Raw genomic sequence first — 17,921 nt, 5'->3', positions numbered from 1 at the left:
GGCGAGAGGAGGGCTACTGAGATGGCAGCACAGCCAGGGGACTGGAACAGGTCATACACGGAGAGGCTGCGAGAACTAGGCCTGTTTAGCTGGGGGAAGAGAAGACAGAGGGGACCTTATCAACATGTCTAAATATCTGCAGGGATGGTGTCAAGACAATGGGGCCAGGATCATCAGTGGGACCCAGCTTGTTGTTGGGTCAAGAGGCACCGGGCACAAACCAAAGCACAAGAAGTTGCAGCTGAATATGAGAGGGCACTTCTTTACTGGGAGGGTGACAGAGCTCTGGCACAAGCTGCCCAGAGAGGTTGTCTCCTGCTCTGGAGATGATCCAAACCCGCCTGGATGCCATCCCGTGCAACATGGTGTAGGTGACCCTGCCTGGGTCCCCCAGATGAGCTCCAGAGGTCCCGTCCAACCTCAACCATTCTGTGGTTCAGTGAAAACATTCTGTTTTCATACGAAAGATGCAGACAGGTATGGATTTAAATTGCATGTTCTTCCAAGGAAAACAGACCTGTGGCTGATTAAATATGATCTTTTTTTTTTTTTTTTAGACTTCTTTCTTTTAAAATGTTTCCAATTATAATGGGTGTTTAAAATTATTCACATAGCACCCCAAGTTCCACAGCACAAAATCCCCAGATAAGGACCCATTTTGGTACACAGTGGTGAATTCTAAGGCTAGCAGATGGACATTAACAGATTATCTGGGTAACACATGGGAGATCTAAACACAGAAAGAAATGTGAGCAACTATATGGCCTCACAATGCTGAAAAAAAATAATATATGCAGAGAGAAATATGAAGGGAAAATTGAGATATGTACAGTAATTAAAAACTGAAACCAAATCAGAATTTTTAATCTCCTTAATGTTTGCCCGTAGTATTTCTTTTTTTCCTTTTTAAACCTCTTTCCCCTCCCCCCAAATGATGTCTGATACATGCAAGATGCCTTATCATTTATCTAAACCAATTCAGCAGTACATCTTCAAATATTAAACTCTCTCATAAATTGGAGAAGGGACTTTCTGAGTAGGCAGTTGGTACATTTTTACATCATGTCAAGTAAAATAATCCACATTTAATGCTGGCTTGTCTTCTTCCATAACTCTAAATTTTTATGAATGCTTTCACATGTAAATCTGAAACAAGATTTACAGACAAGCATTTTTTTAAAAGCAGTATGCAATGCAATATAACAAACTTATGTCTCTTCTAACCTTGATTTTTTTCTAAAGAAAATATTTCTGATCAGCTACAAATACACCACCCATTAAAAACAGCTTCAGTAAATATATGTATTTTTACTGCTCTGATGCAGGCAGTCTACTGAGAGTTGTATGAGATGTGGTTTAAAAGGAATATGCACAATTGGACCCTTAATTTTTTTTTTTAACCTCTGCAATGAATTCACTGTCTTGAGATGACACAGATTGGAGGTACTTAATTTTATGTAACAGGAAGTTTTACACACTTCCAGAAACCCAGAGAACAGCCTTCTTTCTGGTTATGTATCACACGGTTGTATTCAGAAACCAAACTTTCTATTTAGACAACAAAATTATATTGACCATATAACAACTAACAATCTAGTTTTCATTAAAACAAGTATTTCCCATTTTTGCTTTGACATGTCAAGGTAGTTATTTAGTTGAGACAGATAAAACGAGAAAGAACATTAGTAAATCAAAAAAAAGATGATTATATGGTGATGAAGTCTTCAGAGAGGAGACTGATCTTTACAAAAAATATCTGGATACAAACTGTTCTCGTAGGTGCTAAACACTAGACGGAGCCATAAAAAGGAGGGGGAAGGAAAACATGAATGGAGGGGAAAAATGAAAGCCGTCTATAAAAAGCAATCTTATCCTTTTGATAGTTTCAACTTGTTCTTTTTCCCTTCATTTATTAGAACTGAAGACAGAAGACTTTATAAACATAAAATCATTATTTAACAGAAATATTAAAAAACCCACCACTTGACTGGCATTGGGATAGTCTCAAACCTTCTGCCTTGCTGCCTTATAAAAAATCACATAAAAGTACTATATTTGTTTCACTCTGCCACATGCCAAGCAGATGAAGGAAATTAATGCCGAGACACAAATACTCTCAAGTCACTGCTTTTCCCAGGCTTGTTCCTCCTTGGAGGCGTGAGCTCAGCAGCACATGATTCCTTTCAGCATTCTTCCAAAGCCACAAGCCACACCCAATGGCTATGATTCTTTTGCACTTAAATAGTTGTGTTTGCAGAGACACTTTCGCTCTTAAGGAGGAACCAATTTTCCAGATATGGATATTATTAAAATCTCATGCAAAAATACAGCAGAATCCTGCCTGGATGGTGTGCAAATTTCACTTAAGCACTTGCAAATCCAAAAACTCAGCAATAGCCCTACCACATACTGAGTACTCACCACTGGATGATCTCAGTGATTTGGGCCTCCCAGTGGGCCACAGACTCCTTTTTATCAGCTAGGTCTCTCATCTCTTCTTCCAGCTGCCGGTTATTCATACTCAGCCTCTCAAACATGGTGGTGAGCTGAATGAGAAATTTAGGAACTTGTTAAATGTATAAGCTACTGTGACTCCATCACATTATGAACTCGGAGCCATGCGTTCCCTCTCCCATTTCATACATCTGCTTTAAAAATATTTAATGTCCATTACAATGAACACCATACAACAATAAAAGCCAGAATCATTTCTCTGGTATGACCTCAACTGTACTGAAAGGTCTGTTTAAGAACTGAAACTTCATTTTTGCTCTAACAAACACATTAGTTTCTAGAGAATTACTCTCCAAAAACCCATACAACTCTTAGACGGTTTCTGTTTTGCACCATATAGATGGGGAATACTCTCTATATGAAAAAGCCAAACAAGGGCACAAAAATAGTTACAGCTGAGATAAAGCTGCTCTCTCTCTTGTTTAGTAACCATGGAGAATGAGAGGCTTAACAGATACAACCACAAGTCAGTCCTGAGGTTCTTGAGGTATTTTACATTCCTTTATTTTTCATTTCACTCACATGTAGACATGGAAATTGAAATGAAATGCAAATCTCTACGTACAAAATGGAATACCTAGCTATTAACCTTACTCACATTTACACAGCTGTCACTCATACATGCACCTTCTGCAAGACAAAAGCCACAGCTAATCTGATTGGGTACGGGGAACTAAACCTTCATTATGCTAAATAATTATTCACAAAATCAAACTGGAACCAGACATCAGATTGACTTTATAGAAAGGCCTGCTGAGGAGAATGAATCTCACATAAAAGGTTTCTTTTAGCATTGAAATACATTAACAAAAATCATGAAAAAATAACATTTTTTAATCTATGCTGCTCTTTTATGCTCCTAATATTACTCTGCTGCATATTTACCATTCAGTGGATTTATGATTTAAATATGCCAGTTGTTTAAATGTCACTTTACAAGACAAATACAAAGCTAACCAAATTTAAAGAAAAAAAGAACATGCAAAAAGACTATCAAAATGACTAGTCTCTTGCTGTTCTTCGACTAGACCTACATATAGGCATATGTGTTACACTGCTTACACTGGTATTAAAATACACTTTAATTTGAACACTGACATGCAAACATCCTTGCTTTGAAGAACACTGTACTTTCATCATATTTTTAGATTTTTTTTTGCATTAAAGAAAGAACAGGCAAGTTTAGCAAGACTTGACTCATCTAAAATGAACTTGAAAAACCTCTCAAAATGAACAAGAGGTAACCAAAATGTATGAAACATAAATATTTATATATGAAACATAAATATTCCTTGCTCAATAGTCTTCAATTAAATTGTCTTATCCTTTGTATTTTTTTAAAAATATCTCAGAGTAACAATCTCAGCAAGCAGGAGGGGCCCTGTTATTTCACACTAATTGACATGCAAATATACTCTATGTAATCACATCATTAACTATATATTTTTATATTTGGGTTACACAAGCAAGTAATAACTTTGTTTGGGGGGGGGATTAAGATATTGTTTAATATTAAATCTTAGCTAACTGTAAAACCATGTAACTAAATTCATACCCAAATACACCGATATATCCATATATAATATATATAAAAATATATATCCACCTATATAAAAGTATCTATCCACACATTCTGAAATTCAGATGCATGTAGATACTCTCTATTCAAATCAAGCGTTAATCACAACTTTTGGTGTAATATTAATTTCTGCTAAGAGATACTAATAATCAATACAGTTTTACATTGACAGATTTGTACACAGCATACATGAGTTGTAAACTCAGGACACAACTAATCCGCACTTACTTTATCAAGTTCATTTGAAAGTTTTTTGTTTTCCTCTGTTAGAAGAATCTTTTCTCTTTCATACTTCTGTTTGAACTCTGTTTCAAATTCTTCTCTTTCACTTTGGCTAAGAAGTAAAACAAAGTAGAATTAGAAAGTTTCCTTTCTTAAATTCACCATACTCTACTTACAAACATACACGCAGATCAACACACAGTAGCTGAAAGTAGAATATTACAATGATAATACCTGATCCTATTAAAACTAAGACCATAACGTGTTACACTACCATTTTAGGACTATAAGACAGTCTTTGATTTTATCATCAGAGTTATCTTTCCTTCAGTACAGTATTAACAGAGCTTCACTGAGCTATCATTTATCAATCCTCTTGCACATATTTTAATATTTAATGAATCTCTCAAACACTGAGCAGCTGTAATTCAGCAGATTGAAGTCTGTGTCAATATTCTGAGACATTCAGGGTAAATTCTCCGAAAACTCACAGAAACGTTATTTTAATTTACAGATCTCCACAGTTCCAGGTTTCACATATGCAAAAACAACTGCATATGAAAACAGAACATGCAGAACTTAAATTAGGGGAGTTGGGTCTGAGTCACTGATGAGGAAAACTTACATGGGCAGTAAACTTCAAACAATGTAGCACAGCCTGATGTCACATATGAAGAGTTAATTCAGGTATTATGTATTTACTACCAACAAGAAGTGAACAGATAACTTTTACATTCCTAATATAACAAGATTCTCGTCTAGATTAGGACCATTCTTTTGGAAAAACATTTCCAAATAGCTGTTGCCCCCAGCCCTTCCTTTCTCTTGTGGTGTCATTCAGTAGAGAAGAACCCCTGATTGAATTTTTTCAACTTCGATTTTGCACAACGAACATGAGAACCTACAATTAAGTAAAACTGCTTGGCAAATCAACACTGTAGGTTCCTTAAAGAGGTGTACTGCAACGTTGTAGACATGTAAGTCCCATCTCAAATCTACGCTTTTGAGACTTGCTACATTTGTGAGGTTTCAGAAAGACAATGTTGTAGCATCTCATAATCACTGTGACCGATAATGAGTACAAAGTTCATCAGTAGGTTAATGGAACTGTACTATAAATGCCACGGGTAGAGAAAATATCCATTCAATAAACATCCCTTTCCAACATTAAAAGGTTTGAAAAAGTGCTCAGTAGAAAAAGGTTAACACTGTAAAAATAAAGTCCAGTGGAAACTGTGCCTTGAATATTGCAATTGCTTTTCTTGATAGCAATCAGAATTTTATGCTGTGGAATAAAAAAATTACAACCTCACCAATTTTCCTGAGATGTAGAACTAGTACAAGTCTGGCAAATTGCAAGAACACCCTTAAAAGCAGAGAGGCATCAGTGGTTACAGTGAACCCAGTTAAGAGAAATGCTGGTTTGAATTTCCTATTTCTAATTTGAAATTCATTTAGTGCTTCAACCACTCTTTGAAATCCAGTACAACATGTTAGACTCATGGTGAAATCCTATGTTGCTAGGCATCCTTTGAAACATAACCACATCCTAGCAAAGTAAAATACTATCATTACTGTTTAAACACTAAGTTTGAAATTCACCACCACTTCTTTTCTGTATCAATAGATTCCCTGCATATGATGAGCAGTCTAGGAAAAAGGCAGGAAAAGATTAAAGCATTGGCTGTCAGGGGAATTAACAAGTCTTGCTTCTTTTTGCAAGGCAGAGATTCAAAACTAATTTCTCAGACAGCAGATCAAACTAATTTTTAATTAATTTTAGTTCTTTTATTTAGCTTTTTTATATTTATGTTTTTGTTCAGCATTTTTTCTTCTGTATTTGTATAAAACTTGTTCTTTTAAGGCTCTAAGGCTCAAAGCAGTCAAAAATGATGGTCGATTACAGAAAGGAGCCCAACGTATTTGGAATTTTCTGCATTTTGAATTCGTAATTCAGCTGATTGTCACTAATCCAGAAAGTCAGATTGCTCCAGTATAATACACAGAGATGACAAATTTTAAACAGATGAGAATGTGGATATAATCTTTCATACCAAAATGCCAACTAAGCAAACCACTGAACTATGCCAGACTACATATGCATACCTCGAACAGCCAAGAACATCAAAAAAACACATTTGCTTTGAAGCTGGGCATCCTCCTCTCCCATCAAGCTTTTTCTCTCATCTAAAATTTAGCTATGTATCCACTCCTGAAGTTTAAGAAATCATACGTGATCCAGATTTCTTTTTATTGGTTAAAAAAATATAATCACAAACCACATGCAAGCAATGTGAAATACAGCTGTATTATGGTATCACTTTGTCACTCCAGCTCTTTACAGGAGAACAAGTTGTACAAAGTGGAGAAATATTTTACCTTACTGCTTTGAAACCAAGTAAACCAGACTTGAAACAAACAGCAGCCCTCAGGCTTCTTCATATAACAGATTTTTAAAAGAAAAGATTGTTTTATAAAACTCGCTTCTTTAGAAATGTATCATTAATTGACAGGCTAAAAAGAAATTCTGCAAATGTGCAGAATTTAGGTTTCCTGCAACTTCTTCCGAAATATTTCATAATGGCAATTCTAAAAAAAAAAATAAATAAATGTTGTACAACAGATCACTGGCCTGATGCTGTGTCCCTACCTCTCCAATTTTAGTAGCATGCAGTTTATCGGAATTTTAGCAAAGGATACGAAGGGGTAGTTACTCTCACTTGAACACTCGTGTTGTTGCAATAACAAATAAGGAAGCTTAAATTTGAAGGAAACAAACAAAAATTCAATTTTTTAAATGAAACCACCAGCATGGAAGTTAAAAAAGGTTCACATAGAGAATTGATTTTGACCAAGCCCTTATTGACCCTTGCTTAGAATAACATACGTAATTTACTCTATGCTATATCCCTTGTAAAGCAATACAACCGTATCCTTTTAATCTGCACTAAAGGTTATTTTTAGACTACTAAATACACTTCAACCCCATGGCCACTCCAAGCTTATGGTTTAAATAATTCTACTTATTTCACCATAAAGCCTCCAGGTGCTTCCTTTTCAACACTTCCACTGAACACCTCTGTATTGGTAAACTCACAAAAAGCTTTGTTTTTCTCCTTAGAAGAGCTAAAACCAATACGTGCATGGGGAATCAAAAAACATCAGTGTCCTCTTAGAAAAAAAATCCAAACATGAATCAAATAGCAAGTCTTCCATTCAGTGTTCAAGCTTCCCTTCTAAATTCCAGAACTACTACAGATGTCAATCTGTAGCATACCTTGAACAGTGAACTTCTGCATTTCCGCGGAGTCCTAATATTTGCAATGAGATTCTGCCTATCTGTGTCACAAAACACAGTTCTTCAACTTCAAAGACAAATTCTTCAAGCCTTCATTAATCACTCGTCATATACTTGGACAACCAACTTGGTATGATGCTTAAGCCCTTCCCACTGAGGGTCAAATGTCAGATTCTGGTTATGTGCTCTGCTCATGTTTTACAGTTTTTCCTTATACCAACATCTGAAATACATGGTTACATCAGCATTCATTTCAGATTTTGATTCAGTTCCATTTTTTATTTACAAAGAGAAGCTAGATGAAAGAAGGTTTATGAATAGCTAGTATGAAGCAGATTGGCATTGTTAGGCCATCTGTCATTTCACTAGATGGACATCTAGTTCTAACCTCTGCAGCTGTACGTAAGAATGGTTCTGATGAAACAAGTTTTTGAACCAGTTGGAGTTTGGAAGCTTGATCTTTAAGAACAGTTTAGCCTGAAGAAAGAAGTACTAACGATTCTTTCTTGATTATTCCTCCTTTTGAGACACTAATGAACTGGCATATAATTAAAGAGTATCATCCTATCACCTTTATTTATTATAAGACAGCGTAGCCTTTTGTCTATTTATAACTCATAGATCAGCAAAACGGTTAAGTTGTGATAAAAAGAAAACATGCTGCTGATGCAAGTTTTACATCTCAATCTAAAACAAAGCAGGAAACTGCTCTATTAATATCTCCAGTCTACAAGTAACAGCTATACTCCATGAAGAAACAGTCCATGCACTGCATTCTAGGATATATTATCTACTTTCCAATGGTAACAGTTTACCAGAAAAACAGTGTTTTCCAACTCTATTTGCATAAGCTTTTTTGAAAACCTCTTCTATTTAGTACTTACATCCAAGGCTTGGCTATATATATATATATATATAGTTACATTTATATGTATATATGGCGATATATATGGGCTAAGCTTCCGGTAGGAACCTCTCCTTCGTGATGTTTCTAATATCCCATCTTACTGCAGCAGGAAAAAGAAGCATCCACTTTTTTTTTTTTTTTTTTTTTTTTTTTTTTAAATCTATAAAGCACTCTCAGTTGTTATGAATGAAATTGATGAACACATTCAAGCTATGACTATTACTATCTTCAATACTACACTATCCAATGGAAAAACTCATTTTTATTGATGAATGCCTCAAGAAACATTGTCAAGGCCAGTTTTAAGTTTCACCACATGGGAGACGAAAAAGCAATTCACTGACAAAATTACTGTGTCAAAAGAGATGAAGCAACTTATGCCTACAGGAGTCTGATGACTGATGTTAACACTGGATAGAACCCAGCGTGTATTAGCCACAGTCCACAGTAACTGACTGTTCCTGTGCTGGCAGAAATGTAAGCAATAGTTGATTTCTAACATATTCGCTTTGCATCAAAGGATGAAAAGAGGAAACAGAAAAAAAACATCAAGAAAATATTTTAAATTGCAACATAAATATCAGAGGTCAATTTACACTGCACTGCTATTCTGCAGCTACAGACCTTGGAACCATCAAACAGTGCCAGAATTCTGGTGCAAAAATAACTGTTTCAATACAGGGTTGTGGATTTTTTTTTTCATTATTATTTTTGTTTGCAAAGGTGACTTTACTTTCAACCATGGCATTTGCTCAGCCAAAATCCACCTGTCTGCACTACAATTAAGAATTCACAGTGGGTCTGGAAACATACCGTGAGTCTTAAAAATACATATTCAGCTTAAAGGTAAATTCCATAAAATACTCACCTTTCTCTTCTGGTTTTCTCTAACTTGTCTTTCAAAATCATGATCTCCTTCTTGAGGGCCAGCTGCTGGCTCTCTGCATCCCGTAATTCTTTCTTCAGACTTTTTATCTCATTAGCATGCATTATTTCACGTTTAGATAGTTCTTCTTCATAGAAAACACTTTTCTTTTCCAGGTCTGCCTTTAATTTAGTGATCTCTTGCTGGTATTCTATATAGCTTACAGCAGGTGAGCGACCAACCTGTTTTTGCTAAAACAAACAGCTCCAAGTTAGCATTCAAGAATGCTGAAAGCGATGGTCAGCAGCAACTCAATATTCTTAAGTCTATGTTTAGAAAACATCATATTACAGACTTCAGGTAAAAACATAAATCTAATTTTTTCTGAAAATGTGTTAATCACAAATCTGAATTGTACTCTTTTATCATTTTGTGATTTAAATGCAGTAATAGTTTTCACAATATTGAAAAATTGATCTTAATTTTAAACACCTCATGCTGCATTCTGACTCCCCTTACATGCAGTCAGAAAATGACCAGAGAATTAAAAGACTTTCATGCTCCCACTCATACAGTTGACAGCTTGACTTTGGACTATGATATATAGTCAATATACTTCAAAGCCCAAATAATTTGTGGAAAAACTATATATCTAGGCAAGCAGAAGCTAAATTTAAGGCTAAATTCTAGTTACAAAAAGATTATATGGATACCATCAGTGAGGAAAAACTGACCTATTTTACTTAAACTGACCACTTACATCATCATACTGGATTAACAGGAAAACAAGCTTTAAACAGTAAGAGTAATTACTTTACTTTTCACAGCTACAGCTGCATAGCTGCATCAAATGCTGCACTCACTAAAGACAATGTCCTGCCAAAAGCCAAGTATGGAAATACGTTTTAATGTAAATACATGAATAACCTGGTTAGATTTTTCTTCCTATTTTTAATATGGAATTAAATGTAGTCTAAATAAGTAAATAAAATACCTTAATAAAAAGACTGTGCTTCAAGAAGTACAGATAACTGAAAAACCTACTTCCTTAGGGCAATGCACCTTTAGGAGGATCTCACAGATCTAAGATATTTCGTTAATACTTCTATTTTTACCATAGATAACCAAGGCCTTGCATAGTTTCTTTTGCTTATGTATGAACAGGCTTTAAGAGCTAAATGTCATTGTAGAACATTCTGATGATTTGAGTTACTACCACGATGTATTCTGCAAGAAAAACGAGCCTTGCTGTTCATGTCAGCATTACAGTGTAAAACCCCTAAATGTACAAGCCAGATACATGCTGCTATCTCATCGTTTTCTGTAACTCCATCTCACACACACCAAAAAAAAAAAAAAAAAAAAAAAAAAAAAAAAAAAAAAAAAAAGGAATAAAATCCTGCTGTTAGGCTTAAGAATTGTAGATCAGAGGGAAAAAAGCGCCATACTAAGTAGAGATTGGTTTGGGAGGGAAGGGGGAAAGTAAGAATTTCCCTTTGTGCACAGGTAGTTAATTACTTAACTTGTTCATTACTGCCCAACATGATGAATTGCCTACACATACACTGCAGTGGAGCATGTGAAAAGCTTCTTTGCAACGCCATGATTTTAATGTGTTGGTTTTTTTTTCATATTTTGTTTCATAACTAAAAATCGCAGAATCACAGAGAATCACAGAACGATCTAGGCTGGAAGAGACCTCAAGATCACCGAGTCCAACCTCTGACCTAACACTAACAGTCCTCCACTAAACCATATCCCTAAGCTCTACATCTAAACGTCTTTTAAAGACCTCCAGGGATGGTGACTCCACCACTTCCCTGGGCAGCCCATTCCAATGCCTCACAACCCTTTCAGTGAAGAAGTTCTTCCTAACATCTAACTTAAAACTCCCCTGGCGCAACTTAAGCCCATTCCCCCTCGTCCTGTCACCAGGCACGTGGGAGAACAGGCCAACCCCCACCTCGCTCCAGCCTCCTTTAAGGTACCTGTAGAGAGCAATAAGGTCGCCCCTGAGCCTCCTTTTCTCCAGGCTGAACAAGCCCAGCTCCCTCAGCCACCAGGAATGTTTCCAAGAGCTCCTTCTTGAGTTGTATTTGTCAGTCCCAAATCGGTAGTACGTAGCACGAGGTTAGATTATTCTTCCACTAATAACCATACGTTTTAGCTACAATGAAGCTCCTCTGACACCCTTGTACATAACATCACAACTTTCCATGACCCAAAGCATACACACTGTATTGTGAAATGTTGGTAAGAAAGCTACAATTCCACTTGCCTATTCTGATAATGCTACCCTGTTGTTACTAATCAGCTTACCATTTAATCTCAGTAAATCTCCAATACATTCCTCACGCCTCCTAAACTGTTATACAAACTCTTTGTTGATGGTGAAGATTCATGAAAGCAGAACAATCGCCTTAATTTTCAGATAAGAATCTGAATTCAGAGCATCAGAAGCTTTATAAATCCAAATTTCATGAGGAATGAATTTCTTTATTTTCATTTAAGGAAGGAAGGCAAAATAAAAGAATGCATGTTAAAGAAAAAACAAACCAAAACAACAAAAAAAAAAACCTTCTGTTAGTGACTTAATGTTGACAAACGTCCCAGAAAATTGGGAAAAATGACAAAACTGTTGTTCATGTGAATTAAGACCAGAATAGACCTAACCTGACATTTTGCACAAAATGTTTAGACTTATCCTACTGGACAAAACCCTGGGAACAGCATTTTGCTGTAAATGAAAAAAAGTCCGTAAGGAGAAACCAAAAAAACTCATCCCGTTTTTGAGAAAGTCTGTGTTCTTCAGAGCACCATATACAATGCTAAGGCATAGAATAAAATAACAGTTAATATTCTTGACTTAAATTTCTGTTTCTGAAAACACAAGCATGTGTGAACAATCTAATCAAAATTAATTCAACACTAAATACACTAAAACTTTTCCTTCATGGCTACATCAGTTGACTCCTACTTTGAAAAGAAAGATGGGTTTCTTCACTTACAATACAATACATAAAAAAACTACACAGAAACCCACACAGGCTGCAAGTGCATCTTAAATAGTCAGCTACCCTCCATTAAAAATGCTTTTACCAGGTAAACAAAGTAATAACGGAAGCAATTTGTTTCAAAAAATTGAGTATTGAGAAATATTTCAGTTGGCTGTAACACACAGGTCTGAAAGCTGCAACAGGCAAATATTCACTTTTCTGGACAATAATGCGATTCATGCTTGCATTAATATTCAGCATCAACTGGAGTGTCAAACTAACAATATCCTTTTGTCTTACATCTGAAAGCAATTCAATCAGATCCAGTCCTAGTTGACTAGCAAGTCTGCAGGTGCCAATATCTGAACACACTAACCTTTAGCCCTTCTACTTCACTTTCCAACTCTTTAGAGTACTGCTCGCTCTTCTCTCGCAATTTCCTGTCTTTGGATGCTTCAGCAGCTGCAGCTTCAGCTTGGACTTCCAGCTACAAAAATACACAATTTTTAATAGGCAGAATTCTTATATTTTATCAAAATCTATTGATGATTTTCAATAAGAAAGACAAATCTTCAGCACTAACCTGGACACTTCAAATTTTTAGAAAATAAAAATTGGTACTGTTTGAAATAACAAAGACATAAAGATTCACAGATAACATTCAAAAAATACATTTTTTGGAAAACCTTACATAAAACTACAATTTCATAGATTCTAAACAGTCTTCTCACTACTTACTTCTTTTTTAAGTCTCTCTGTTCTGCGTAACTCTTGCCTTAAACTTTCTACTTTTTGCATCACCACTTCCATTTCTTCCTCCTTATCTCGGAGCTGGCGGGCAAGTTTTTGTTTTTGAGAGTGCAAGTCTGTCAGCCGCTCGTTCATCTCTGAGAACTCCTGCATTGCCAATTTCCGCTGGCTGTGTGCATCTTTCAACTCTTTGGCTTGGGATTTTAATCTGTCACTAGACTCTGCCAGTTCCTACAGTTTAAAAAAAGAATTAAGTAATAAACCTAGAAAGCTGCAAGGCCAATTCTCTGGATGTGCATCTAAAACCTCCAGAGTGAACAGAAACTACATACTCATTTCTTTTGATAAATGCATCTACAATACAGATTGTATGCTTCTATAAATAAGGTAAGAGGCCAGGTTTTACTACATAAGTCAGTTAAACTGCACAAACTTAATCGAAGTGTGAATTTGCTCTTCAATACAAAGGCTTTCAAGCACTCACATTAAACATAAAAATACCTTGCTATCTTAAAAAATATCATTGACATAGTTTTTCATGATCTATGTAAATTAATAAAAATAATAGCATTCATCCCATTTTTTAAAAAAGGCTTCTGCATGAAGTGAATGGAGAACTCTGGTCTATGAAAATTTCTACTTTAAAAGCTTTTAAAAACTGACCTACACATTGGCAATCATTTCCACACACTACACCACAATATAAATTTTACAGAATGTTTCAGGCAACAAAACACTGTGTTTAACAATAATATACGATAATCATTCTTTTACAAGAACCCACATGAAAAACACAGCCAGTGCTGTGATACCCCTAGAGTGAAAAACCTTCACAAAGCTTGCTGTTGTCTTAGATCTGTTTTATTACACTATGAATGAAGGATCACAATAGTTAGTATGGTTTAATGATGTTCAGCCAAATTGGAGAAGAACAAAGAAGCAAAGAAAAGTAAGTCTAAAGATGAAAAGTGGCTGGAAGAATTAGTATTTAGCACTGTTGACATTATACAAATTTAAAAGCATTTTCTGATTTAAAAAAAAAAAAAAAAAAAAAAAAAAAAAAAAAAAAAAGATGTCCAAATCACTACAGGTTGTTTCAGAGTACAGATAGTCCTTCTTAGACAAACGGGCAGTTCTCAAGGTTTTTAAAACTTTATGAGTCAAAAGAAAAAGTGTTAAATACAGACGGCAGATAAACATTGAACATGGACTCTACAATACTGTGCTAATACAAATAATGATGAGAAGCAAACTAACGTATTTTGCACAAAACTGTATTTTCAAATTCATTTAATCATGAAGGCAAAGTAGCCACAGAAATCAGTATTTTATTAAATAAGAAAATGAGGAATTAGGGAGATAGAGAAAACTAAAATCAGAAAAATAATTTTTCAGTCTTCATATTTGGGGTATTTTTCTACTTTTCACATCTCCCTTCTTGGGACATTTCCATGCCACACTCCTAATAGTAAATTCTGAACATTTTTTCCCTTTACAGTCTCACCCTTATTTCAGATTAATATAGTTGTCTGAAATAGTTCTTCTCTTCTCCATCTTCTAATCACTCTAATTATCATCTTAATCTGAGATTACAAAACTTTCTTTGCAACCATTCTGCAATTTGGATCATAGGGCAGTTTATTATCTGGAATTAGTCACTTAGGACCACCCAGCAATCCTACATATAATGCTTTAAATACTGTCCTTGTCTTAAAAAAAAAAGTCAGAAAGCAAAGTAGGTCACATTAAACATTTGTTACCTACTCATTAATTTTACACTAAAAAGTTATTTTAAGCAAAATTAAAAAGTAAAAATAGTCTTTAGGATTTAGAATAGTCATTGACAAAACACTTTTACCTTATTAAGATCTTCCCTCTCTTGCTTCAGTGTTCTGACTTGTTTCTCAAAAGCCTTTATTTGTCTGGAAGCATCATCCAACTCCCGCCTTGCAGTGCTGGCTTCTTCAAGTTGCTGTTCTAGTTGATCAGAATCTAGAAAAAGCAGCATATTTCTAAATATATAAAGGAAAAAGTTATTCTAGAATAACATACTCTAGCTGTTCAGTAGCCTCTTCAGTATTTTGGTTTCAAATTAACACAAACCAATGCAGTTCTTACCTGGCTTTATAACAGGAATTAGGTGGTTTCAACTGCCATATCTGCTCTTAACAGAATAAAATAGGTCACAGCTTGATGCAACACAACGTAGAAAATGACAGCTTGCCTTTTCAGATTGTAATAATCACACCCTACACATAATTCTGTTCTGCATGCTGTAACATGACCTATACATTTGACTTGTGCACACCACAGAATCATAGAAACACAAGGCTGGAAAGGACCTACAAGATCATCTAGTCCAACCATCCTCCTATCACCAATACTATCCACTAAGCTACTAAATCTTATCTCGTAGCACCTTTTCCAGGCGCTTCTTGAATACCGTGAGGAATGGTGACTCCACCAGCTCCCTGGGCAGGCCGCTCCAGCGCCTGACCACTCTTTGAGAGAAAAAGTTTTTCCTGCTATCTAATCTAAATCTCCCCAGGTGCAACTTGTGGCCATTTCCTTGAGTCCTATCATTAGTTATCTGAGAGCAGAGGCCAACCTCTTCCTCATCACAGTCTCCTTTCAGGCACTTCCCAGCTCCCTCAGCCGCTCCTCACAGGACTTGTGCTCCAGGCCCTTCACCAGCTTCATTGCCCCTCCAGGGCTTCAATGTCCTTCTTGTGGTGAGGGGCCCAAAGCTGAGCACAGTACTAGAGGTGCGGCCTCACCAGAGCAGAATACAATGGGACGATCAGCTCCCTGCTCCTGCTGGCTACGCTATTTCTAATACAGGCCAGGATGTCCTTGGCCTTCTTGACCACCTGGGCACACTGCCGGCTCATGTGCAGCTGAGCACTGATCAACACTCCCAGGTCCCTGTCCTCTTCACAGTCTTCTAACCACTCTGCCCCAAGCCTATAGCACTGCATGAGGTTGTTGTGACCAAAGTGCAGGACCAGGTGCTTGGCCTTGTTAAACCTCATCCCATTCGCCTCAGCCCAGCAGTCCAGCCTATCCAGATCCCTCTGAACGGCCACCCTGCCCTCAGGCAGACCGACTCTACCTCCCAGTTTGGTGTCATCTTCAAACTTACTGCGGGTGCGCTCAATCCCCTCATCCAGGTCATCAATAAAGATATTGAAGAAGATAGACCCCAGTACCGACCCCTGGGGGACATCACTTGTAACGGGATGTCAGCTGGACTTAGCTCTATTAACCACAACCCGCTGGGCACGGCCCTCTAGCCAGTTATTTGCCCAGAGAAGAGCATACCTGTCCAGGCCACGGGCAGCCAGTTTCCCCAGGAAAATACTGTGGGAGACCGTGTCAAAGGCTTTGCTGAAGTCTAAGTAGACTACATCAACAGCCCTTCCCTCACCTAGTCTGGTCACACAGTCATAAAAGGAGACGGGGTTGGACAAGCACAACCTGCCTTTCGTGAACACGTGCTGGCTGGGCCAATGATACTTAATGATATCATGATACCTAATATATCTTTCCTTACAGCGTATCATAACTATAAAGAGTTTCCTTCTCCCCATGAATTCCCTCAGAAAGAATCAGCAAAAGTAACCAATGCAAGAGAGAGCTGGTAAACATTCTCTGTTCATACACTTAAAATTAACTCCAGAAGATTTTACTTACTTCTAGTATAAAAACCATTTGTGTTTATGTGACCTACTTTACTACTCTAAGTACAGAAAAACTACTACACCATTTTCTTACTGTAATTTATACAATGAAAGTACATTTCTATGACACAGCTAAATAATGTCATATTAATACTCTCAAATGCTTTAATATAAAAAGCTGGCAACCATAAAATATAACAGAAAACTGAAAATTTCTGGATAGTGTTTTCTTTCTAGCTTGTCACTTAAAAACACATATTTAAAGCAAGATATATGTGAAGGTGGGTTAATTCTGATTTCTAAAACCAAAGGCAAAATGCCTTGATATTTCATAGTTGTGGCAGGACTTCGGATTGTATGTATTTATCCACAGAACAAGGACCCATCCATACTCTTGATAGAGCCGTTTACAGCCTTTTCATAAATGCAACCCTAAGAGACTGACTCTTAGGGAAATCAAATAAAAAAATACATTTTGAGGAACTGTAATTTCTGAAACACAAGAATTTTATAAGTAAAAGAATACCATTACCTTGTACTCATACAAATATTCAGTACCATTTTAATTCATTAACTCTTGTTTAAAAATTTAAAGGAATGCATTTAAATAAGAGATGTAGCTCAAAGACATAAATTATTAACTGGCTGCCTTACATAGGCTACTCTGAAGTCACCAGCAAAAAGAAAGTTTATATATGGCTCTGCTGATCCAAGATAAATCTTTCCTCTGTGCATGAACTACTTTGTTCCATAGCTCTGTTTTTTTCTTCTGTTCCTGCCTTTTACATATTTGGCAACGTTAAAGATTCCTCAAAGATTTCTCCTATGTAACTTACAGAACAAAAATTACAACTTTGACCTCAACTAGTGAAAGCATATGCTAGCTTGTCATTACCCGAAAAAATAGGCAGACAAAAAAAAAAAAAATCATATTTTTCTAAGGTTCCCCTGGTTACACTCTTTAATTTGACACAATTTGACATTCATTTTTATTACCTTTTTAAATGTGTGTTTACACTTAGAGTTCCAGAAGAGGCAGCAAAACAGGTTAAAGAATATAAAAGCTGGTTGTAACATGTGAGTAGTAAATGGTAATTTTCCTTCTGAGCA

At 36.2% G+C, this 17,921-nt stretch overlaps 1 protein-coding gene across 4 annotated transcripts in view; it reads right to left on the bottom strand.

Annotated features, from left to right (window-relative positions):
- CDC42BPA (CDC42 binding protein kinase alpha) overlaps positions 1–17,921 on the bottom strand; it is a 151,846-nt gene that overhangs the window by 47,396 nt on the left and 86,529 nt on the right. For 3 of the 4 annotated variants that reach the window (XM_082757473.1, XM_082757474.1, XM_082757475.1), the window contains exons 13-18: positions 14,990–15,123; positions 13,120–13,362; positions 12,758–12,868; positions 9,389–9,636; positions 4,322–4,427; positions 2,422–2,546 (exon numbers count right to left, since the gene is read on the bottom strand). In XM_082757473.1, coding sequence (XP_082613599.1) covers positions 2,422–2,546; positions 4,322–4,427; positions 9,389–9,636; positions 12,758–12,868; positions 13,120–13,362; positions 14,990–15,123 — 967 coding nt within the window. The remainder of the gene's footprint in view (positions 1–2,421; positions 2,547–4,321; positions 4,428–9,388; positions 9,637–12,757; positions 12,869–13,119; positions 13,363–14,989; positions 15,124–17,921) is intronic. The other variant, XM_082757476.1, reaches the window with a different exon arrangement.

Source organism: Aythya marila, assembly GCF_965140915.1.
Source record: "Aythya marila genome assembly, chromosome: 3".
Classification (NCBI taxonomy): domain Eukaryota; kingdom Metazoa; phylum Chordata; class Aves; order Anseriformes; family Anatidae; genus Aythya; species Aythya marila.
This window is presented reverse-complemented; position numbering and strand designations above follow the sequence as displayed.